We start from the raw sequence: 23,420 nt of genomic DNA, 5'->3' as shown, positions 1-23,420 counted from the left end.
TTACATTCTAGCCAAATGCAGTATAAAGAGACTTTCGTGTAACAACAGATTTAAAGAGATTTACTTTCGAGTAACATACCAAGATTATTTACTTTATCATTGTTTCAAACCCGTGACTTCTTTCTTCCACTGGGAAACTTTTTAATATTTTCTGTTTTGTTCGTAAGTCAAGTGTTGTGGACACTTAATTTCTAGCAATTATTGTCGATTTAATTAGAGACCATCTCTGCATTTAATAAAAAAGTGTAAGTGTTTAATCTTGTCATTATATATCTATTCTCCTGTTTGATATATTTCAGTGCTTTGACACAATTTGTAATGTTAAAAGCGCTATATAAATAAAAGTGACTGATTGGATTGCAACATTCAAACATTCAAAATATCTTTTCTTGAAGATGTAGAAATGCTGACAATATAAATTTTTTGAATGACCTTCCCTTTGAAGGTGGCATCGTATTTTCTAGGCATTGCTGTTGTCATACCACTTTCTCAAAGAAATTACAAGGGACACAAACAAACTGTTTAAGTTTATTTGCAACACTTCGCCAAATCAGCATCATGACCTTAAAAATGCTACAAACATTCAGTGTACAGACCGAGAGATAGGAATACATGGGAATTGTTTGTCCGTTGCAGTGATGGTGCATTAACGTCTGTATTTCTGCCCTGTTGTTTTGTTCTGAAGGTGAGTGCCTTAAACTACCTCCTTCCTAGAACTGCAGGTCAGAGCGTTAACCGGGAATCATCCTGCTCCACTGCGCATGGGTGTCATTCTTTACTTTTGAAATCTGTGCTTTCATACCCTCCATCTGGCTTTGTCCAAATGTCAGAATGAGAGCGTCATGCAGTGTGTCATCAATAAGACAGACTGTCCATTTCTAGTCCCAAAACGGAGCCATCCTATCACAGATTGTAGCCTTTCAGTTGCATCCTCTAAAAATCAGCCCTCTTTCAAGGTTGTTAGCTGAAATTATTAAAATTTGAAAAATAAGGCTGAAAAATATCTGAAAGGATGGACTAGAGTGGTTATTTGAGGTATGCTTGTTCACACATTCAATGGAAATCAATACAATGTCTTGAGTATGTTCTCATTCTCTGCTTTTTTTCTCTCTCTCTCTGACCCACTTATACTCTTCTTTTAGTCACAATCCTCAAATCTCCAAGATGATGGCCACTGGAATGCAGCGCTCTTCTCTCACATTAGCTGCAGGTTGTCCACAGTGATGGCCTCCATGTTGATGCCACTCTCTAGTGCCGTGTGGTACAGCTCGATGGCCTCTGCCAGGTCTCCACTCGTCTCAATGATGGCTATAGTCTCTCCGAGCTCATTATACATGATAGTGGGAGTTCCCTGAGTCTGAAACGTTGAGAAAACATAAACCATTATTTTGTGCACTAAACATAAATATTTAAAACTAGCAAAGATCCCGCCTCACATACACATACACATACACACACACACACACAAAGTAGGGCGGTTTCCAAAAAACGTTGGCATCAATTCTAATGCATGGTTCTAGAACATAATATGGAATCAACTCCTCGCTGTTGTTTTCTCTTTTTTTTTAAGACAAGAGAAACATGTTCACCTGATATCGCTTGGCTATATGATACAACAGCTTGTCTCCTTTCTTAATATATAGTATTACCAGCATCCTCTATTATCTTTCCATACATTTGGGAGCACCCGTAAAATCATTCCATTGTGGACTACTGAACAACCCAGTTTCACACTTTATGAATTTACTTTGTTCATACACTTTAAACAACAAATTATGGTGCACCAATGTTTGAATTGCATTTCAGGAGCAAAACTTTAATCTAGGACACGTGAAGACAATCATATTTTTAAGTTCATAACATGGCAGTCAATGAGACGGTCACAAGCTTCCACAGTAACCGTTTCCTACCTGTGTCAGGTTGAGGTTGGATGTTTGTATCTGAATGACTTGGGGCTGTCCAAGCTGCACCTCTTGTTGGCAGAAGGCCGGTACCAGGTCCATCTCAGAAGCTTCCACAACAGCAACAGTTGCCGTTTCAGATTCTGCAGCCACCGCTTCTGCGCTGTGTTCTGGCTCTTGTTGCTTCTGGGTGCGATTGTGAGTCTTTCGATGGTTCCTAAGGTTGGAAACTGTCTTGAAGGTCTTTCCGCATTCACTGCAGGCATGCGGCCGCTCACCCGTGTGCGTACGCCGGTGTTCTGCCAGATGCATGCTCTGCACAAAACCCTTATCACAGAACTCGCACCTAAACGGGCGCTCGCCTGAATGCGTGCGAAGGTGCTCCCGCAGATGCGTATTCTGGCGAAACCGTTTTCCGCAGATTGCGCAAGGATACGGACGCTCACCGGTGTGTACTCTCTGGTGTAGTGTAACGCTTGAGGCTGAACCAAAGAGTTTCCCACAGACCGGACAGGGATGAGACTTGCCAGTGGTGGAGCTTGAGCCTCGAGGCCTTCCGGGGCCAAGTCCGTGACTTAGTTGGTGCAGGCGGAGATTAGCAGGTGAGTTTAACCGCTTGCCACAAATAGTGCAATCCAGATAAGGTTTCGCCATCGAAGAAGCACTTAGTTGCTCTGTATTATCCATCGAGCCCTGCTGACTGCTAACCTGGGAGTCCTGGGAGATACTGTGTGGTTGAGTCAAGTTGGGATGCTCCTCCAGGCAATGAAGGTCTCGTTGACGCTTTCGCAAGAACCCCTCGGAACAATGCGGGCAGGGGTAAGGTGCCGGTGACCCTGGGTGGTGAAGAAAACGATGAGCTACAAGTTTAGCAGGACGGATAAAGGTAGCGGAGCAGTCTGGACAGGGTGAGGGTGTCACGTTGCTGTGAAGATGCTGACGGTGTTGGCGTAGATTTGATGATTGGCTGAAGGCTTTGTGGCAAATGTCGCACCGGTACGGACGGACTCCTGTGTGTGTGAGTCCATGGCGGGAAAGATTTGCAAGAGAGGAGAAGGTTTTTCCACACACGCTGCACTGGAATGGCCGCTCTCCCGTGTGCGTGCGCAGGTGGTTTCGCAGATGGATCTGCTTCTTGAACGGTTTCCCGCAGATGTTACATTTAAAGCGCCTTTCTGCGGTATGAGTCGTTCGTCGGTGACGCAACAGATGGACCTGTGAGGAGAATCTTTTCTTACAAATCGAGCAAGGGAACTTTGGTTCTTCCTCAGCAGCAGGAGTCTTGTATTTACTTGATTCTTCTCCTCCTCCTTCCATATTGGCAGTAGATGAATGGTTGGGGTCGATTGTCAGTATTTTCCCTCCATTTTGGGCTTGTTCTGTGTTTGAGGGTTCAGCATGAATCCCATTTTCTGTTGGCTCTGAAGACTGGGAAACCACTGCAATACCTTCGATGAGTTCAGAACCTGTGTCACTGGATTCTTTTCTATCATCTTTTACTGGAGGAATTGTCACAGCATGTCTGTCTTTCCTCCAAGCGGCCTCTCTTTCTCTTGCTCTTTGGATGATAGAGAGAGGTGACTGCTGGGCCAGTACAAACTGCAAAGCAGAGATGGTTGAATTCATTTCACTATTATTCTTTTTCTCAGTTAAAATATCTTAGTTAAAATCAACTTTTACCTGAGAGACCGGTGCAGTCGGCTCGCGTACTCGGTGAGTGCGACGATGGTACAAGAACTTTGTCATGTTGGTGAAGGTTTTAGCACAAAATGGGCATTTGTGCAGAGGCTCAGATGTATGGGATTTCCTAAATCAGGAAACGCGGAAAAAAAAAAAAAGATTACAAAAAAACCAAATCATAAGCAAGTTCTGATGATTGACTCTACAGTTTGTATGTGTTACCTGTGTATCATAAGAGTCATTTCTGTGGTGAAACCATGCCCACAGTCCACACACAGAAAACGTGCTTCACCAGAGTGTGTGCGCATGTGAGTCTGAAGGGACACCAACTTCTTAAACACTTTATCACACTCTGGGCACTCGTGTGTGCCTTGTTCATGCACTCGAAGGTGCGCTACAAGCCGATTGGCCGAGGTGAATGTTCTTTTGCACTCCTCACACCGGAGATTGCTGGGTGGCGCCGTCAAACCCAAACCAGCTGAGCGGGCAGTGTATGCACGCCTCCCAGCAATAATTTTGCCAACTTTGCTGCCCTCTTCAGATCCATCGCTTCTTCCTTCATCTTCCTTAGCCCCAGAACTGTCTTCATACCCCACCATCACCCCAGTGTCCCCACTCTCCTTGTCTTGGCCTAAGAAGTGCTCCCCCTGGTGTTGAAGGAAATCCTCTGGCGTGCTAAACAGCAGATTACACTCAGAACACTCATAAGGATGGATAATTAAAATCTCCTCATTTTCCTTCTTTAACGTTTTCACCTGACCAGTGGAAGGGAGGAGGTTAAAAGTGGTCACATTGTCCAACCGAATAGGATCGGCAGGTAAAAGTGGGGCAAGAAGTTTAGCTTTGCGGAGAGTAGATGAAGCGGAGCCATCAGCGATCGCTTGGGCGGAGCAGAACTGTAGGCGGAGCATCGCAGAGGTGGAGCCAGGCAGGGAAGCATTGGCTGGTACTAGCATAGTTCTGGGAGGAACTGCAGTTTTAGATGGGTTCTCTTGTTCTCGAAGAGCCTGACAAACAAAGGAAATGAAAGTAAGTTGACCTGTAACATCTTTAAACAATGTGGAAATAGGCCAGGACATTGTTACAGTAAAACTCCTGAATTAATAAGATAAAAAGATGGTATATTGGGGTATATTCCAGAAAGCTTGGTTAACTCTTCCTCTTTTATGCAATGGTTAATTACATGCTTAATGCATATCACCTAATTGTGCAATTAAGAAAACATCTAATTTGTTTGATGCAAAATATATTATTCATATCTAGATATGTATTTTTGTTACTGAAATACATTATAGAAAATGCTGATCCATGTGTGAAATGATAACATAAAATGTAATAAATAGCTAATATAATGTACTTAATAATGTTTTATAATTTAAACAGATAACTGTTATATATTCAAATTAAAAATAAACTGTTTTGTACATATAAAATATTGTGCGCTATCCGTCACGCCCACTGAAGGCTCTTCAGTAGATCATGCACTAAAGTGAACTAAACCTGTTCCAGAGCAGTCATCTTTAGAGTGCAAGCTGCTATGGTCATTAACATATCCTGAAAGTTACATCCGATTTTGGAACTGAAAGCTTTGCTTATCCTTAAACATACCTGGGCATGTCACGTAACCTGGTTTCTGGAATACATATATAAATAACACTATGTCTTAACTAGATGCATCGCCGACAACAGTTTTCAGCAGATTTTAGAGCAATGAGTGGGCAGGACTACCCACTGTTTCAGAAACAGAAAACAAATATAGCTTTTATCACATCACTTCTAATTAAACCATTGTGTAAAAGAAACCCCCTTTAATAAATGTATTTGTTGTTTGTATATAGATGTATGTAAACAGACCTGGGCTAAAGTCAGAATCTGGCCTGCCTTCTGTTCATCCAGAACTAGATTTTGAACATTGAGCAACTGAAGCGGAGTGACTGAACCATCTGCCTGAAGAACGTATTCCTGAAAAAACCCCACAAAATTAATTAGAAACAGTTAAAAAAAAAAATTACATGGTTAATATTTTACTCCTCAGTATGTAGTAGTTTTTTTGAGCACCTTAAGAACCTGATACAATCAGCACTGATAATAAGTTTCCAGAGCAGCAAATCAGCACAGAATGATCTCTGGATCACGTGACACTGATAACTGAAAATTCAGCTTTGCCAACATAGGAAACATATAAATGTTTACAATTTTAAATATGTTCATATATATATATATATATATATATATATATATATATATATATATATATATATAATTTTTTTATTTTTACATGTTTAATATTATACCGAATTACTGTGTATATATTGTTATAGACATACAAATAAATTACTGAACTAAAGTTTCTTTTAATCTCACAATCATAGAACTGCACAGTCTTGGCTCTGTTATCGCTTTTCAAAAAGAAAATTTTTACAACATACCAAGCCAGAAGGCTTGTTAGCTGAAAGATATTTTATTTCCTACATAAATAAATATTGCAATATTCCTAAATTAACTGCAATCTAATCAAAACAAATTGAGAGCCAATCAGAATTAGCATGGATATCCAGCATTGTTCATTATTGGTGTGTGTGTGTGTGTGTGTGTGTGTGTGTGTACTCACTGTGTCAGTGCTCAAGCTGCTGTGGGTGCTGCTTCTGTTGTGTGTCTGTCTATGAGCCAACCACAGCTCAGGTGTGTCAAAGAGAGCCAGGCATTCCAAACACTGATACTGGATTGGCACTTCTGCATCAACAGCATCCACCTCTGTCACCTCACACAGCTCTGAAAGTAAAGCATTCATGTGCTGATTACATGCACTTTCAAAACCCCTAACCTAAACATACAGCACAGCGCACATATTAAACACTGACTGTGCTCACCCTGGCCCGCCTCCCTCATGTGCAGCTCTTGATGCAGCAGCAGTTCATCTGGGTTCCTCAGGATGGCTCCACACTCCAGGCACTGATACTGACTCTCCCCAGTGTCACAGTCCTCTAGGCTCGGGAGGACCTCGACCTCGTCCCCCTCTGCTCCGGTGTGGATCTGTTGGTGCACCAGCACCTCCTCCAGCGTATTAAAGAGCTGCTGGCACTCACTGCACATGTACTGATGCTCCACATATTCCTGCTCGCTCATGGTAACTGGACAGTACTAAACCTGTTAAGATGCAAAGTCTCTCGCTGTGCTGAAGAGCAGATGCGTTGCTTGGGTTAGGAGTCGCAGTCACTGGGTTTAGTATGCATTCTTACGCTCAAAACAACCTGAAATAAATGTCATATATAAAATATAGATATGTCAGAACTGCCTGGTCTTGCATTTTCATATTAGATTCCATGACCTGTGAATCAGGACCAGATTCCCACAGGCTACTAATGATCTAAAGATTAAAGTAATTAGTATAATAATTAAGACATGAGACAAAATATCTCAAACATTTTCATGTGCCATGTAGTTTTTAAAATTATCCCTGTGTTTCTTGATTTTCTTGTTTTTCAGATGATATTCTCTTTATTTAAAATTGGTTACATTCAAACAATCCTAATTAATCTACTATACATCTACCTTGTATTCTAAGTGTACTATAAGTGTTTATGCTGCTAAGGCAATTTCTCCTAATGGAGGCAATAAAGAGAAACTTAAACTTAACTTACTAAAAGGCATGCAAATAAAAGTCTACAATGTTAAACTGAATTTCTTTGAGATTATTATCTTATTATTTTAGATAAGAGGGTTTGAATATTGTCTTGGGCAGAGGGGGACCTTGGAGTTATTATATATATATGTATGTATATATATATATATATATATATATATATATATATATATATATATATATATATATATATATATATATATAGTGTGTGTGTGTTTGAGAGAGAGAATACGTTCATATTTTTTCAGTTCATATCTACTTTATGGTTCTATGCTTTTTATAATTTTTTTTTAAATATATATTTCTGAAAACATTTATTAAATTAAATCTGGTCACATATCGTTCTTTAATGTGGATTTTAACACCAAGTCGTTGCATGACATATGGCATCTCCGTAACACGAAAAGCCACAGTTCAGTAATTTCTCTCCATCAATCAGTCCTAATAAAATAAATTTATGACGGACATGGCAAACGCTTTACAGGCGCGAGTGTTAAAAACAACCTGGAAAATCGAGCAAAACTTCTAGCGCTGGTCGTGGCGGAATCGGCGGTAACAAACAACAGTATTTAGCGGGTTTCAGACGAGTGGTTTACCTTGTGGCGAGCAGTTGGTGGCGCTCTTCAGATTTTGCCAGAGCTTATGGAGCGCACCGCTGTCTCCTGAGCGAGCCACCCCGCTATACGGCGGTCGTCAGGCGGCGCTCTTCACTTTTCCCCGCAGGTCTAAGAGCGCTGAAGGGAGGCCTTCTTTCCCCAGCCGTTTCCGAGCCTCGCCTCGCGCGCTGCAGCTGGGTGAGCCCTCGTGCAGCGCTCGTCGGTCCCGCGGAAGCGTTCCGGTGTTCACGATCCGTTTCACTCCGCAACGAACCAGTATTATTCAGTGCGACGCAGTGTGTGCTAAATATTTTGACGTAAAGACGATCGTGGATGTGGAAATGTACCGTTTGTCTGGCCTCTGTTCCTTGCTCTGTGCACGCTGCCCCGCCCCATGGGGGTTCGCGTGTGGCTTGTGCGAGGCGCTGATTGGTTAGAAAGACTGTCTGTCAAACTCTATTTCTTGTGATGGACAGTCTAATGATTGAAGCGTTTTTGGATGCTGGAGTATGTGAATGCAAGACTACATCTGCTGATGGAAGGGTCCTATGCCACCAATTAATTCATGTATAATAAAACATCTCAAAACACACTACGTCGTGTTTATTGTTAAGTGTTTCCTATTAATTGTTCGTGAAATGTATATGATTAGCCCCTCAAATAATACACGCTTCTATTAGAAAAATTAAAGCCATTCCTGAACTGTTTAAGGGACAAACAGCTTGACTTCTCTGTAAATGCATTTTGTCAATTGAAACGAGGGATTTTAATCGGCAACGTGATATTTTTAATCTGAAGTCAACGTAATAATTTCGATATTTATATATGGATTTATCTATTTATTAACTGTATTATAGCATGTTATGCCAGTAGGTTATGTAATGCATGGTATGTCAAAACATTCTGCTATCTAAAGGTTTGGTAATTAGTTTCATTTCAAGTGTTTTACAGCCATAGACTTTATTGATAAAACAAAAAAGGCTTTTTATTTATGAGTCCTTGGCATAAAAAAACCCGAAAACCTGACCATTCTTATGCTGCAGGATCTATGCACGTGAGAGCGTTGTTGAACTTCATTACCCAGAAAACAATGCGCATAGAGCGTCGCTGTGCGTCAGCTCTAGTTGCCCAGCCACAGAGAAAGAAAGAGGAGGCGCACAGTTTGCTATTGATAGAATAGTTCAGCAATCTTAATATTTTTTAACGATTATTATAGTTTAAATTGACATATCCACTACGCGCCTGGGCCAGTCTACAGGCACAGTTTACCCCCGCTCTGGCACACTTGCAACCCGAAATGAGCGGCAGCGGGCGGCCCAGGACTAGCTCGTTTGCTGAGCCTCCGGGGGTCCCGGGAGCCGCTGCAGCCGCCGCCGGATCAGCCGTCGCTGGCGGAAGCTCTTCAGGAAAGACGGGGGGCGCGCAGGCCTCAGGCGGGAGTTCGTCTGGTTTCGGAAACCTAAAGCTGGGCAGTGAGTATCATTCAATGACATCACACGACAATCCCAATAAATGTGACATTAGTAGATTAGTAAAAGCCCAAGTGCTGGACCGTTTAGCGTGCTGTTCAATAATTTGTCTGATTATTTTGCCATGATCGCGTTAACCTACTTTAGGCGGCTAACTGGCTAAGCTAACGTGAGCTTGTTTTTGTAGACGGATCAAGGGCTTTGATTGCTCTACATTAGCTCGACAATCCTTCATAAGAGCACTGGCTAAACGCGTCTCTTATGATCGATACCAATGAATCTCATTGTGACCACACTAAACCCTTCTTTAAAATAGGATTCTTGGTTTATAATCTGTTTAGGCGTCGCGTTATTGAAGATGTGCTCGTTTGGTAACAAAGCTCAGTTAGCCTGCCGGCAACGTATAATAGACTGTATCTACAATTTTGCGTTTGCTTTTGAATCATTTCATCGTGAGCGTCCATGCATGCATTTAGTCGCATCATAAATATCTTTAACAATAATTTTTATATTGCGTTCAACCTGCTTAAAGAAGGGCCAAATTGGCGTTTGCCTGTCTAATATATATATATATATATATGTATGTATGTATGTATATATATATGTATGTATGTATATGTATAATGTAAAATATTTTTTATAACATTATTATTTTCAACATAACCTTAAACTACCCAGCCTTCCTATTCGCTATCTAACAGATCATCAGAAAGACTGGATTACAAACACTGTTTCCTATGAAGGAAAAATAACCCAATGTAAATCTGTGGTTGGGCTACTCCTGTGAAAACTAGTGGTTTCCCTGGAGGCATAAACCTCTTCATTTGGTGCTCTATAAATGATTCCCAGTGACTGCAGTGCTGGCAGCAGAGTTTATCTACACTGGTGCTGACTGCTGGATTTCCATGGGAATGGTGATGGGTGTTATTACTAGGAATGAGGGGAGATGGAGTGGGTGGATGTACGACTGTAACCCACGAGAAACCTTGAACCGATAGTTACAACACAACAACCAATGCTGTTTTTGTCCTTTTTTTTTTTTTTTTTTTTTTTTTCAGCGTAGTAACCATTTCTAATTACTCTGCTGACATTTGCCCTCACCCTCAAAACATGATACATTTTGCGAATGCATTATTTTTATTTTCATATGCACACTTTTGCGTGGAAGAAGTGATAAAATCATCATTCGGTCCATCACTGAAAGCCACTAAATGGCATAAACGTGATCAATCAGCACATGCCACAGTGACTGACCGTTCAGTCTGAACCGAATCCATCTCTCCCGTCCTAGAGGAGCAGTCCTTTTAACGACAAGCCCTGGCATTTCAGATTCACGATAGCACCAGTTTAGGTTTCTGTGAGAGAATTATTCAGTCACGTGGTTGACTGGTTGTGAAAAAGTCAGACATTTCTGCACATGTAGCAAATTACTCTGTAATAATATTTCTATAATTGTTAATGAGCTTGTCGCCTAAATATAAATATATATCCAATGTAAAGATTTTGCACATTTTCCAATTCTTTTATGTAACTTTTTTTTTTTTTTCCCTATTTAAACAAGCCACTAATCCACAGTGTCTCATCCCACTCGGAGCAGTGTCATTCTGATAAAAAAAAAAATTCAATAGCAACAACAGTCTATGTCATGCATGACAGCAGCTGTCTGCGCCGCTTTGATCTAGTAAATAATAGTTTTGCAGTGTAATAAAACAAAGCTTTTGTTTTGGTGAATCTGTCATTCCTTGTCTAAACCTAAACTGACAGCAAATGACGGGAAAAAAAACCCCATCACCCTAGGGCTGCTTGTCTCCAGGCATCCCCTATTATTCAGGTCAGCTCTTGGCCACAGGTGGAAATGTGGTCAGACTTTAGTAGAATCCACCCGTGTTCAAACAGTCTTAAGGTTGTTTCTGCTATTCCTAGTGATAAGCTCTACCCGTTGTTCTGTTGTGTTTGGACACGCATCTAAACACGGGTGTTGGATTACTATTAACACCTGTCAGACAGAGTGGCAGGCATAGCGTGCTGGATAAGAGGGCACAGATGAGTTCAAAAAGATCTTACTGCTGTAGATCTAATGCTGGCGTTGGGCTGTTTGCTTTGACGTAACCTTCTCGTTTTCATGTTTTTTTTTTAATGTAAAGACCTGAGTAGGCCAGAGTAGTTTTTGAGGAGTATTTCACATTTTCTCACTTAAAACTTAATTTAAAGTTTAAATTAAGTTTTTTTTAAAAACTTAAACTTAATTGTCTTTCTGGAGTGCAAAAGGAGACATTTTAAGGAGTGTAATGCTCACCAATTCCCATGGAATAGATTTTTAACAGTCAAAATACAGTTTTGAAGGGAAAAAAAAACAAAAAACAAAAAAAAAACATAACATAATACAGTCTATTATACAGAATATGTCTCTACATAAAAACAGCCGTAGAAGCTGGAATGCCGTTAAACACAAACAAACACCAAATCCCATGCAGTTACAATGAATGAGGACTGGTGAATTCTTGCTGTTTAAAAGCATGCAAGGCACCACAAAATAACCATAAATGTTGCATGTGACCTGTCTTTGTAAATCACCGCGCGTACCAGCTGATTAGAACTAGTACTCATGTTTTTCTCCGCTGAAATTACATGGTAGATTCATAATTATTGCTGTCAGAGAATAATTTTCTGGTGATTTTACCATGAAGAACATGTCCACCACCAAACCCACAGCAAATATTGACTACATGGACGTCAGCACAGGTCTGCAAATGACAATTTATTACGTGTGCTATCACACGGGGCTGGACGATATAGCCATTACATTTAGGTTTTTATTCGCAACATCATATCACAACATATCAACATCAGCGAACACAAATAGCTCAGCCAAAGATTACTGTAAACTGTTATATGATATCGATATGAACTATTTATCTGAAATAGAAATCTTTTTTAACTGTTATAAATGCCTTTACTATCAACTTTAAGCACCCTTGATAAATAAACTCGCACACAAAATGCTAATTATACCAATAATTATACCAACTCCAAGCTTTTGAATGGAATAGTGAATGTTTAAAAATGTATACATTCAGACCTTTGGATCATTCTATTCATCTAGAGTAATGATGCTGAAAATACAGCTTTGATCACAGAAATAAATTAGTTTAAATCAATTTTAAAGTTTTGCTGTACTTAGGATCAAATAAATGCAGACTTGGTGAGCAGAAGAGAAAAAAACAACTTACTGTTCAAAAAAATTTTACTGGTAGCGTAAGCTGATTATTCTTATACATTAAAACAAATGAAGTAAAAGTGCTTTGGGTCGCTACAAAAAATTTAACAACAAAAACTGAAAACTGTTGCTGGAGACGGGCTTATCAATCTTGAGTGTTAAAACTAGTAACACTCAGTGATGGCTGTAATAAGATCAGCTCCGCTTATGAACGCTACTTTATCACATAAAATTGAAAATGGCTTCGAAACTTTTCTGAAGACAGTTGGTTCCCTTCATATAAACACCTGGGTCGCATTTTGACTTTCGAAACGTGCAACACCACAAATACATCAAGGTATAGAAAACACTGCCAGTGTATATTGAATTATCAGAAATTTGTTTACATTTCATATCACCGTTATTGAAAATAACATATCGTGATACATATTGATATTGAATCTTTGTCCAGCCCTACTGTCACACATATTACATTATTTTCCAGGGGAAATTAAATTTGTTACTTTTTTTTGTTTTGGATGAACAAATCTAAATCTAATACCACAGAAAGGCTGAGTTTGGCACTAATGTGTAGGCAACAAAGTCTGGTCTGTCTGGTCAAGTGCTCTTGACAGAAGCTAGGGTAGAAATAAAAAATAACAGACAATAAAATAATTACGATAAAAGTGCCATTTTCTAACTCTTATTTTACCCGCTGTTCACAAAATATGATTCTACTTTTATGTAAGCTAACATTTAGAGACCGACAAAATAATACCAATTTAAATGTCTTAATTTCCCTGATATTACAAAAGCTGTTTGGTAGAAAGAAAAAAACAATGTATTTTTCAGTCTCTTAAAGGGCTGGTTTGCCCTACAATAAAATATCATTTTATTCTTGACCCTATAAAACGTTTGAAAAGAAATCAAAAGACAAACAGTTTAATCATCAGCGAACGCAAATAGCTCAACCGTATGACCTCATTGGTCCTTGCACCTCATGCTTCCATCACCAAAGTTTACTGTTAACTGATTAATTTTTATATGTGAATACAAGCCTAAAGCAGATCTGTTCATCATACAAGGCGATAATGTTAGGCTTGGATTAAATCTCGGGAGGTATAGAAATCTTGTGCTGATCATATTTCTTGTGGGTTTTTGAATCGAAATTAGCAAATGTTTTCATTTTAGGGCTGAACAAACCCTTTTAAACATGACTGCTGAAGTGAATTGTCAGATGTTTTTCACAGGGTGTTCTTTGTGTGTAATTTTATCACGTTACAGTACAGAAGTACAGTAAAGAAGTAATTATTAATAGATCGCAGCATTCATATAGTTTTCGTTCAGGTCATTCATGGGGAAAAATTGACCTTTTTGTCGAAGGATTTTTGTTTTAAAAAAAAAATGCTTGTTTTGTTGTGTTTTTAGGGGATAGTGGAAAAGTGACAACAGTAGTAGCCACACCAGGGCAGGGTCCGGACCGTCCTCAGGAGGTCTCTTACACAGACATCAAGGTGATCGGCAATGGCTCATTTGGAGTGGTGTACCAGGCTCGACTCATCGATAGCCAGGAGATGGTGGCCATAAAGAAAGTGCTTCAGGATAAGAGGTTTAAGGTAAGCGAGTAAGAAAACCTGATTGTGTACAAACCATAATAATAACATACCCTAAAATGCATGAAACCATTTCCGATATGAAATGTGTACTTGTGACATCCTTTAAATATGGCCATTTAAATTTATCATTTTGTGATTTGAACCGTGATAAACATTTAACATCTCATGTTGCTTCTGCTTGGATATCAAAGCTAAAAGAACAAAAAGGCTTAAGATCACATTGAAAACACCCACTTTTTAAGTTCATCCGTGTGTTCATAAACTACAGACTTGCCTTATGACTCCAGCTGTTTTGTCAGGCTCTACTGCCTTGAGGAAAAGTTGCTCTTCCCATTTTTAGAAGACCTTAACCTCGTTCAATGTGATTAAAAATTTAACAGGCCTAACCCAAAAAAAAAAAAAAAAAAATTGCGTTAATGTTGTACCTGGGCTCAAAGATGGACTCTGATCTCTATGTGATCTATTTTAGTTGTAATAGGGTATCAATCCACTTCGCTATCACTGGTTTTCTTACATTACAATGTAATATTTATTATTCAGTTTTAGGGCTGCGTTACAATGTACGAATGGTTTAGTGTTAGTGTAACGTGTTGCTGTCATAATTATGTTGTTGACAATGTTCTTTTAATCTCTTCGTTCTGTATTCATTATCGTATAATTAATTTGTAGGAGCCAGAAATGTTTGAAATTCGTCACACGTTAGCCTGGAATGCTTAGCAATCGTAACGCATGTTGATGAAACACGCCCCACAAACCTGTAAGGATTTAAATGCCAACATCTCATCTCAGCCCCAAAAAACACGTTAATACCAAATGTAAATGGAAGCACTCTTGAGTGTTAAAACACTGAATCATGAGTATGAGTAGCATCTCGCTGTGTATTTAGTGAAATATATAATACATGCACACTAGGTTTAAATCGGCTGCACAGGCAGAGAAACAATTCCACAGATGAACTCGTTAACTATGATAGATGTTTGATTTTCATGCCGTGACTTTACCGTCCTTCACACATCATTTCTTTCTCCACAGAACCGTGAGCTACAGATAATGAGGAAGTTGGACCACTGTAATATTGTCAGGCTACGCTACTTCTTCTACTCCAGTGGAGAAAAGGTTATTTTTCTGTCCAACCGTTGAGTTTTTATATTCCCAATGATACTAATTTGTCACGGCGCATAATATGTATTTGAAGGATGTCATCTCTGTTGAACAATCTTCTTTTTCTCTCCTCAGAAAGATGAAGTGTATCTAAATCTGGTGCTTGATTTTGTACCAGAAACCGTGTACAGGGTGGCACGCCACTTCAACAAGTCTAAGACCACCATCCCCATTATCTATGTCAAAGTAAGTCTCTGTGTAGGCATGACTGCTGCTACTGTGCCCATTCATATGTTCATGTACAACGAACAATAACCTCTCTCTCTCTCTCTTTCCTCCCCCACAATCTGTCTGTCTTTCTCAGGTGTATATGTATCAGTTATTTCGCAGTCTGGCATATATTCATTCCCAAGGCGTCTGCCATAGAGACATAAAGCCACAGAATCTCCTGGTGGACCCAGACACAGCTGTACTCAAACTGTGTGACTTCGGCAGGTGCGTGTTCTCATGCTTCTCTGTTCGGCGTGTATTTGAAACACACCCATGTACAGTCGGCATATTTCTTGCAGAATCTGCAAAATGTTAATAATTTTACCATAATAAGAGGGATTGTTTATTTAGTTCTGACCCAAATAAGATGTTTCCATATACTCAAGTTTACGGTGTATATGTTCATTAGTCCCTTTTTGAACAGTTAAACTGCTTGCTGTTCTTCAGAAAAGTCCTTCAGGTGCCACAAATGCCCTCTTTTTTCAGCATTTTTGTGTATTTGAACCTTTTTCAACATTGACCGTATGTATGTTTGAGATCTATTTTTTTCACATTGAGGGCAACCGAGGGATGCATATGTAACCATTACACGAGGTTCCGGTGCTCAGTGACGCTCCAGACGGAAAAACAATGCATTAGAAGCCAGGGGTGTAAACTTGAACAGAATGAAAATGTGTCGAAATCACTTTTTTTCATTTAGCGCTGCCCTTTAGAAGCTACGGAAAATACATGTTTCCCAGGAGCCAAAATAAGTTACATAAGTTACCCTTTGGCTCTTAATGCATAATTTTTTCCTTTGGAGCATCACTGAGCATTTGAACCTTCTGTAGTAGTTACATATTACTCCCTCAGTTGTCCTCAATGTGAAAAAATGGGTCTCAAAATCATACAATCATTGTTATAAAAAATTCAAATGAACAAAAATGCTAAAAAAAGAATTTGTGGGTCCTGGAGGGTCTTTCTGAAGAACAGCAGGCAGGTTTAACGCTTCAGAACAAAGTGGCTCATGAATAACTGTCACTAAACAAAAAAAGCCAGCTGTGGGTCATTCAGGTAACAACACAGCATAAAGAATCAAGGGGGTGTAAACTTTTGAATGGTGCCATTTTTGCAAATTCAACTATTATTTTCTCTTGTGGAAACATCTTTTATCTTTATCTTATTCAAGTACTAAAAAACATGCGTTCTTATTAATTTGTTAAAATGACCAACATTTTGCTAAATCAGCAAAATGTATGTGAACTAAGACTCTCATTTGATAATGTTCTTACCCATCAATAACAATGGTAATGTAGTTCAAAGGTGGCAACTCTAAAACAAACCGCAAATTCATTTTTGTTCGGATTTAGTCTGGAATTATGTCACTATTTTTTTCGCTCATGCTTGAATATTGGGGCATCTACACTACATTTAACATTTACAGTACTAAATGAATGCAATATTGCCTAGCTTGTTCATTTGACAGATAGCTCAAAACACACCTTTTATGTTAGAATAAGAAGTTTAAATATAATAAAAAAAAAAAAGACCTATCGTTTCATATCATCATGTCGGCACAACAGAAAGCTTGTGTGCGTTTGTGTCCTGTGGTAGGGATCTTGAAATTTGATTTAGATTTAGAGAACCTTGGTCTGATTCCAAAATGATTCTTAATGCAACTGTATTTTTCAGAAATGATGCATAAAAATTGGTCATTTGTACGGCTTCATTTGCAGCCCACTGTATTATAGTTATATGAGTGTATATCTATTAAGGTTTTAATAACCCTCTATTATGTGATCTCCACAGCGCAAAACAGTTAGTTCGCGGGGAGCCCAATGTGTCATACATCTGTTCGCGGTATTACCGCGCTCCTGAGCTAATATTTGGAGCCACGGATTACACATCCAACATTGATATCTGGTCAGCTGGCTGTGTATTAGCAGAGCTGCTTCTGGGACAGCCCATATTCCCCGGTGACAGTGGAGTGGACCAGCTAGTGGAGATCATCAAGGTGAGTGGAACACCTACATTGCTGTATATTGAAGAGCTAGCATAGACACAAGTTTTAATTCTATATCTGTCCGACCTCTGCAGGTTTTGGGGACCCCGACAAGAGAACAGATCCGAGAGATGAACCCCAATTACACAGAATTTAAATTCCCACAGATCAAAGCACACCCTTGGACGAAGGTAAAGCACCCGCTCCTGCGATACCTTAGTTATCTCACTGAAAGAAACTGTAGGATTTTAAATGATAAAAACTGCGCTAACTATTGTTTCATATCGTGAGGTTTCGCAATATCACAGTATTGATAATATCATTACGTACTTATAAACTAGTGATGTGCAAAAATAACTTTGGTAACAACAATGTTAGTTTAGCTGCAAACCTACAATGTTTTTAATAATGAACACTTAAAATAAGAAAAACAGAATTACATTTAAACTATCATACTGCACATAATGCAGTTTGGAAACATTTTGTGCATACGACATTATTGAAAAAAACCATAGACTAATCGATAATTCATTTAATAGTCATATTAGCCATGGTCCACACACATGACATGTTTATCCAAATTGTTTGCATGAAATAGATGATGGCACGGTCAAAACATGCCTTCATTGACCCTCTAAAACTATTTAGACGTATTCATTTTTAACCTGGTCTTTCATTTTTAAGCTTGCCTGATGTGACATTTCCCTGTGATTCTGTGCGTTTGTTAGGTGTTTAAGCCGAGGACCCCTCCTGAAGCCATCTCATTGTGTTCTCGTCTGTTGGAGTACACACCGGTGACGCGGCTCTCTCCGCTGGAGGCCTGTGCACACGCTTTCTTTGACGAGCTGCGCCAGCCGAATGCCCGTCTGCCTAATGGCCGAGAACTTCCCCAACTCTTCAACTTCAGCCCTGTGGGTGAGTTCAACTGAAAGAACTGCCACTTCTAGTGAGATTCAGCCTCGTTGAATTAATCTGAGGCTTCGTTTTTTTTTGTGTGTGTGTGTGTGTTTTTTTTGGGGGGGGCTTTTTATCTATCTCACACACATTAGAAAAACTTGCAAATTTGAATGTAAAAAAAAAACAGTAAATAAAATAAGGTATAAGAATCTTGAAAAAGATTCTAGTGGTGCTGAAACCATGCACACTCGCAATGCACACTTCCTCAAGTAGCTTGATTTTTAAATGAGGAGACCAAGCTCAGTCGTTTAGTAAATTATAGCAACCACGCAACGAGACGAACGCATAGCTAGTAAGCAAACTGTAGGCTGTAGTGTGTAACGGTAATGACTGATTGAACGGACGAACCACTGAAGCTCATGCACTCTAGTTATCATGTGTGTGTTTGACTTAAAGCAGCACTGCACAGAATGAAGATTGTTTGACATCAAAGTACCGCGAGAGCGATTCAAAGCATAATGAGCATCGGCTCTCTATAGCTCTCGTTGTACTGATGTCACACAGTGTTCGGTCTGAAGTCCAACACGGCTCTTATAGTTTTGTACGAGGGGTATAAAGTATTATGTAGGTTACAGTCTTTGTAGCATGTTTCAGCAATGCATTTCTAACATTTTATGTGTTTACAAACAATTCTCAGAATTGACTTTACATGGACTTTAAACAAAGTATAAAAAGTGTTTACAAAACTCAAAAATGTAAAAGCAGCTAAACAAATTGCAACACGGTCAGTATGTGAAAAGGATTTAGTTACAAAATGATTTTCATTTCAGCTTAGTCTTTTAGTCCTACTTTTTTTTCTTTTCTTTTTTAGTTTACTATTCAGTACTAAAGTCAGCGTGCCTTTAACTTAACTGCATGTTGTCAAGTGAACAAACCAGTCAGTAATTACACTGATTCAGGTCTAATGAACCTAAAAGTAAACACAGCAGGCCAGTGGTTTTTGGTTCATCAGACATGACTCAGCTCTGTGAATAAGTGTGCTAGATTGAAGCTTAATAATTACTAAATAATTTAGCATCATAGCAGCTTGCAATTTTCATTCTTGCACACCAGCAGAAATATTCTGATTAGCAAAGCACACATCTGATTTAATTAACAGAAATAAAGGTCTCTTGATCAGTTAGATTTTGAAGTATAAATACTATATACATATTCCTAAATTTTCCGTGTGTATATGTGTGTGTGTGTGTATATATATATATATATATATATATATATATATATATATATATATATATATATATATATATATATATATATATATATATATTCAGGATGTATTAAAGCATAAAACAGTTCATTTAAATTGTATACATTTGCACAGTATTATTGGTTTTGCTGTATTTGTGCTTAAACCCTGCCTAGTGAGAGAGACTTATTTTTAAAAACATCTTGCTGAACCCAGACTTTTGAATAGCAGTGCATATAGCTCAAGTACATGTAACTTAAACATTGCATTATTTTACATGAAATTATTTCACTGCATTAATAGTGTGCAGAGGCTTTTGAGATCATTGTGTCCTTAAGCACAGCTCATGGTCATGTCTGTTTGTTAAAAAGCAGAAAGCTATGCACCGATTGAGCTGAAGTGCACTTAATGTATTATAGGAACAATACTGCACACTCACACCGACGGCAGAGCTTAAAAAAAAAAAAGATTTGATTAATTACCATGTGAATCTTCCCCCACTGCAACAGATGCTCAAAATAAATCCGGAAAAGTGAACTTAAGCAAGAATGTCAGCTCCATCTATATTGAGTGATTCTATAATCTGCCAGCTTTAAAAAAAAAAAAAAAAAGGTGCAATTTTAAGAGCCAGTGGTTCCCTACTCCATTTCTTGGTCTGAAGCTCTGCAAATAGTGGGTAAAATAGTACATTTTGTTAATCACCTTCTTTTTTTACGCGTCAGTTTTGGGCTTTTAGGAAACGTAGGTTATAATTTAGCTGCTTGTAATTTGTGACGGCTTTCAGATCCTATGACGCAAATAAAAAAAGCTATTTGGGGTTATGAAACGTTTAGATATCGATGGCTAACAGCTTTCTCTCTCTCCTCCCCTGCAGAGCTGTCTATCCAACCACAGTTGAACTCCATTCTCATTCCTCCCCATGCTCGCTCGCAGACGACACCTGCCTCACACGGTACTGATACCCAATGCCTTTGATTTACCCTTCATGGCAGGCCGTATGCTTTTATGAATCCTCATGTCCTCTGTGTTATTTCAACTCCACGCGTGTGTGTGTGTGTGTGTTCACAGAGGGCAGCGGTTCAGACGGTCCAGCCCAGTCTAGCTCAGCACCGGGACCCCTGAGCAACAACACCTAATTGTTCCCTTGGCATTACTGCGACGTTATCACCCCTCTCTCCTCATCCCTTCTTTCTCATTCCTCTCTCCTTCCCAAAAGCAGCTCCAAACAGTCTCTCTCGCACACGCTCTCTCTCTCACAAACGCACTCGTCACCTCGTGTTATGTGTCGTCATGATGAAAGTGTGCGATGCCCAGATTAACGACGTCAATCATCACAGGAGATAATGAGGTTGATTTAAATTTAGCATGATGATTGTCATGTTTAAAGGCTGGGAAGGGCCGCTCGGGGCACATGTGCCCCCTAGTGGCAGGAAGAGCACCGCACAGTTACTGCTCTCTGCCTCTAGTACCATCCATTTGACTTTTAAACAATGCGTCAAGCTCATTTAAATGAAATTTTGCTCTTAAAGTGATACGTTTTAGCTTTCTTTAGGGGTTCTTGCACAAAGCAAGGACTGCGATGGGTTTTATGAAGCAGCGAGCGTGAGATGTCAGTGTTTGTGTGTCAGGATGTGCTGTTTCTCTTCGCAGAGATGAAAATGGGTGTCTTAATATGTGCGAATGTCAATTTTTAATGAATCATTGCACACTCTTATGTTTTAATTTCTTTTAAGGGGAATATTTGGAGAAGTCGGGACAAGGTGTTTTTTTTTCTTTGGGGGGTCGGGTCAGTTTCATTATAAAACATGCTCACTTTATTTTTTTGTTTTTTGTGCATGCGCATATACACAAACACACACATATAGCTGGTAGGTCAGTCCCGTCACTGGCTGTGTTAGCTGTTCTGTTGTGCATTATGGAGTCTATGCCGTGTGTGTGTGTTTCTATACATCGGCATGCCCGTTAAATGTGGATTTAGCTGGTGTTCATCTAAAAGACACTTTGATACATGAGCACACACACACACACACACACCATGAACACTTAGCAAATAAGACTGGAGCTGTTTCCTTCCCTTCTTCCATCTTTCCTATCTCCTCCTCTCTCATTGCTAATATGTAAATGCCATGTACCTTTTATTTTGTTATTTTTGTTATTGTTATTCTGTTGTCCTTGTAATTAGATTTTTCTCCTAGTGGAGCAGTGCTGGTATGAGCAGAAACCAGCCTTTCTTGGTCTCTCTATCTCTTTCTCTCTCTCGCCCGCCCTCCTCCCTCCTTTCCTCCCTCTTTCCTCCTCCTTTCCTCCTATCCCTTCATACAACTGTATATAACATTTCATCCAGCCTCTCCCTGCATCTGGGGAGAAAGACAAAACTGAACAAAATTTTGTTTTTACCTGATATCTCCGTCTCTTTCTCTTACTCTCTCTCCTCGCCCGCCCGCCCGCCTGCCTGCCCTTCCCCCTCCTCATCAGTGTTAATTCTGATCCTTTTATTTATTGTATTGCTGTCTGATTCTGTTTTTAACAATCTGATGGGGGAGGGGTTTGTGTGTGTGATGTCATTTGGTGTAACGTTCATATCTCAAACTCTGGAATATTGTCTGATGGAATGTTCTGGAAAGGGCAGGTACACACTACCACACACAGGCTGCTCGGCCCATCAGCGAAAAGATGAACGGTTAAAGGGAGAGAGAGGGAGAGATAAACAATGTTTTTGTTTGTTGGTATAAATAATAAACTCATTAATAAAGTTATCAAGTGTCTCTGTGGGTTAAATTATTTACCATGAATTGTCCAATTGTTAATACATTTTTGCGGTCATAACGATCTTAAATATTATTAAAAATGGCATAAAAATGGATAAAACTAGTACATTTAATGGATATTTAAAAAAAAAAAAATTATATATATACGCACTCTTGACCATTTTTTTAAATATAATTTAGTAATTGACATTTAAGCACCCATTGTTTTCATGTTTGATTTTTATTTATATATATATATATACCTTGCATTTGTTAAAGAATGAATGTAGCTTCTGAAGATTAGGTGAACACATATTTAGGTTTTTTTTTGTTTTTTTTTTTTTTAAAGAATGGAATATAGCTTTCTAAAGATCAACAGGGTTGGAGACACCAGTGTTTTTGATCACCAATGGAGGTCCTCCTGGATTCAGAATCTGAACATCCTGCAAAATCCAGTTGATTTATTTTTGTCTTAACTCATTGCTTCAGCGGAGGGTCACCATTTGAAATACCTTTATTGCATTTGTATGATTGGAGAACATTTGAATTGCCTGACATTCAAAGAATAATGGCACCAGATGTTCAATTCTGAGTAGGCTGTGTGTTTTAGACTGATCACAGTGCACTGAAAAGCCCCTGACAACAAAAGCCAATCAGGAGGTTCTGGAAGTCTCTGCTGTTCTCTATTCGCTGACTGATTGGGTATTAACGTTTGTAAATTAGTACAGATCAGAGAAAAGAAATTAAAGAAATTAAATCATGAAAAAAAGTTGTTTGTATTGATTTGACCATATCATTTTCAGTCTTATCTTACTGCATTCATTTTTTTTTCTACACATAAAAAGTGTAACCCTATTGTCTTTAGTCCATAACTTTTCATTATTAAGTACTGCGACATTTTTAACAATATGGTGTGAAGTTATCTTTTGTGGCAACTAGTACTTTATTCATTCTAGAAGCAATGTAACCTTAGAGGAGACAGAGCCCTCAGCTCAAGTACTTTGGTGTAAGTTTGATGACTTTATAAGCCACTGATCTGTCACACACTGAATACTAATGGAGCGTTTGTTTCAG

General features: G+C 39.1%; 2 protein-coding genes across 2 annotated transcripts; one reads left to right on the top strand and one right to left on the bottom strand.

Annotated features, from left to right (window-relative positions):
- Positions 1–516: 516 nt before the first annotated feature.
- Positions 517–8,406, bottom strand: znf526 (zinc finger protein 526). The gene is made up of 8 exons (XM_043261356.1): positions 7,821–8,406; positions 6,452–6,832; positions 6,193–6,353; positions 5,436–5,543; positions 3,804–4,588; positions 3,582–3,708; positions 1,911–3,500; positions 517–1,357 (listed from the first exon to the last, which is right to left on the bottom strand). The coding sequence occupies exons 2-8, from the start codon at positions 6,705–6,707 to the stop codon at positions 1,196–1,198; spliced, it is 3,189 nt and encodes a 1,062-aa protein (XP_043117291.1). The 5' UTR covers positions 6,708–6,832; positions 7,821–8,406; the 3' UTR covers positions 517–1,195.
- Positions 8,407–8,921: 515 nt separating this feature from the next.
- On the top strand, positions 8,922–22,355 carry gsk3ab (glycogen synthase kinase 3 alpha b). The gene is made up of 10 exons (XM_043261392.1): positions 8,922–9,292; positions 13,914–14,101; positions 15,134–15,217; positions 15,338–15,448; positions 15,567–15,697; positions 17,261–17,465; positions 17,549–17,644; positions 18,182–18,368; positions 20,474–20,551; positions 20,668–22,355. Exons 1-10 carry the CDS (start codon positions 9,118–9,120, stop codon positions 20,733–20,735), a joined length of 1,323 nt encoding a protein of 440 aa, XP_043117327.1. The 5' UTR covers positions 8,922–9,117; the 3' UTR covers positions 20,736–22,355.
- Positions 22,356–23,420: the final 1,065 nt, after the last annotated feature.

This window comes from Puntigrus tetrazona, chromosome 16 (assembly GCF_018831695.1).
Source record: "Puntigrus tetrazona isolate hp1 chromosome 16, ASM1883169v1, whole genome shotgun sequence".
Taxonomy (NCBI): Eukaryota; Metazoa; Chordata; class Actinopteri; order Cypriniformes; family Cyprinidae; genus Puntigrus; species Puntigrus tetrazona.
This window is presented reverse-complemented; position numbering and strand designations above follow the sequence as displayed.

Coding starts and splice junctions, on each gene's coding strand:
- znf526 (XM_043261356.1), bottom strand. CDS start 6,707: ATGAGCGAGCAGGAATATGTGGAGCATCAGTACATGTGCAGTGAGTGC. Junction 5,544..6,192: donor GCAGCTTGAGCACTGACACA/GTGAGTACACAC, acceptor GGGTTTTTTCAG/GAATACGTTCTTCAGGCAGA. Junction 3,501..3,581: donor CGACTGCACCGGTCTCTCAG/GTAAAAGTTGAT, acceptor TCTGCTTTGCAG/TTTGTACTGGCCCAGCAGTC.
- gsk3ab (XM_043261392.1), top strand. CDS start 9,118: ATGAGCGGCAGCGGGCGGCCCAGGACTAGCTCGTTTGCTGAGCCTCCG. Junction 14,102..15,133: donor TTCAGGATAAGAGGTTTAAG/GTAAGCGAGTAA, acceptor CTTTCTCCACAG/AACCGTGAGCTACAGATAAT. Junction 17,645..18,181: donor AAGCACACCCTTGGACGAAG/GTAAAGCACCCG, acceptor TGCGTTTGTTAG/GTGTTTAAGCCGAGGACCCC.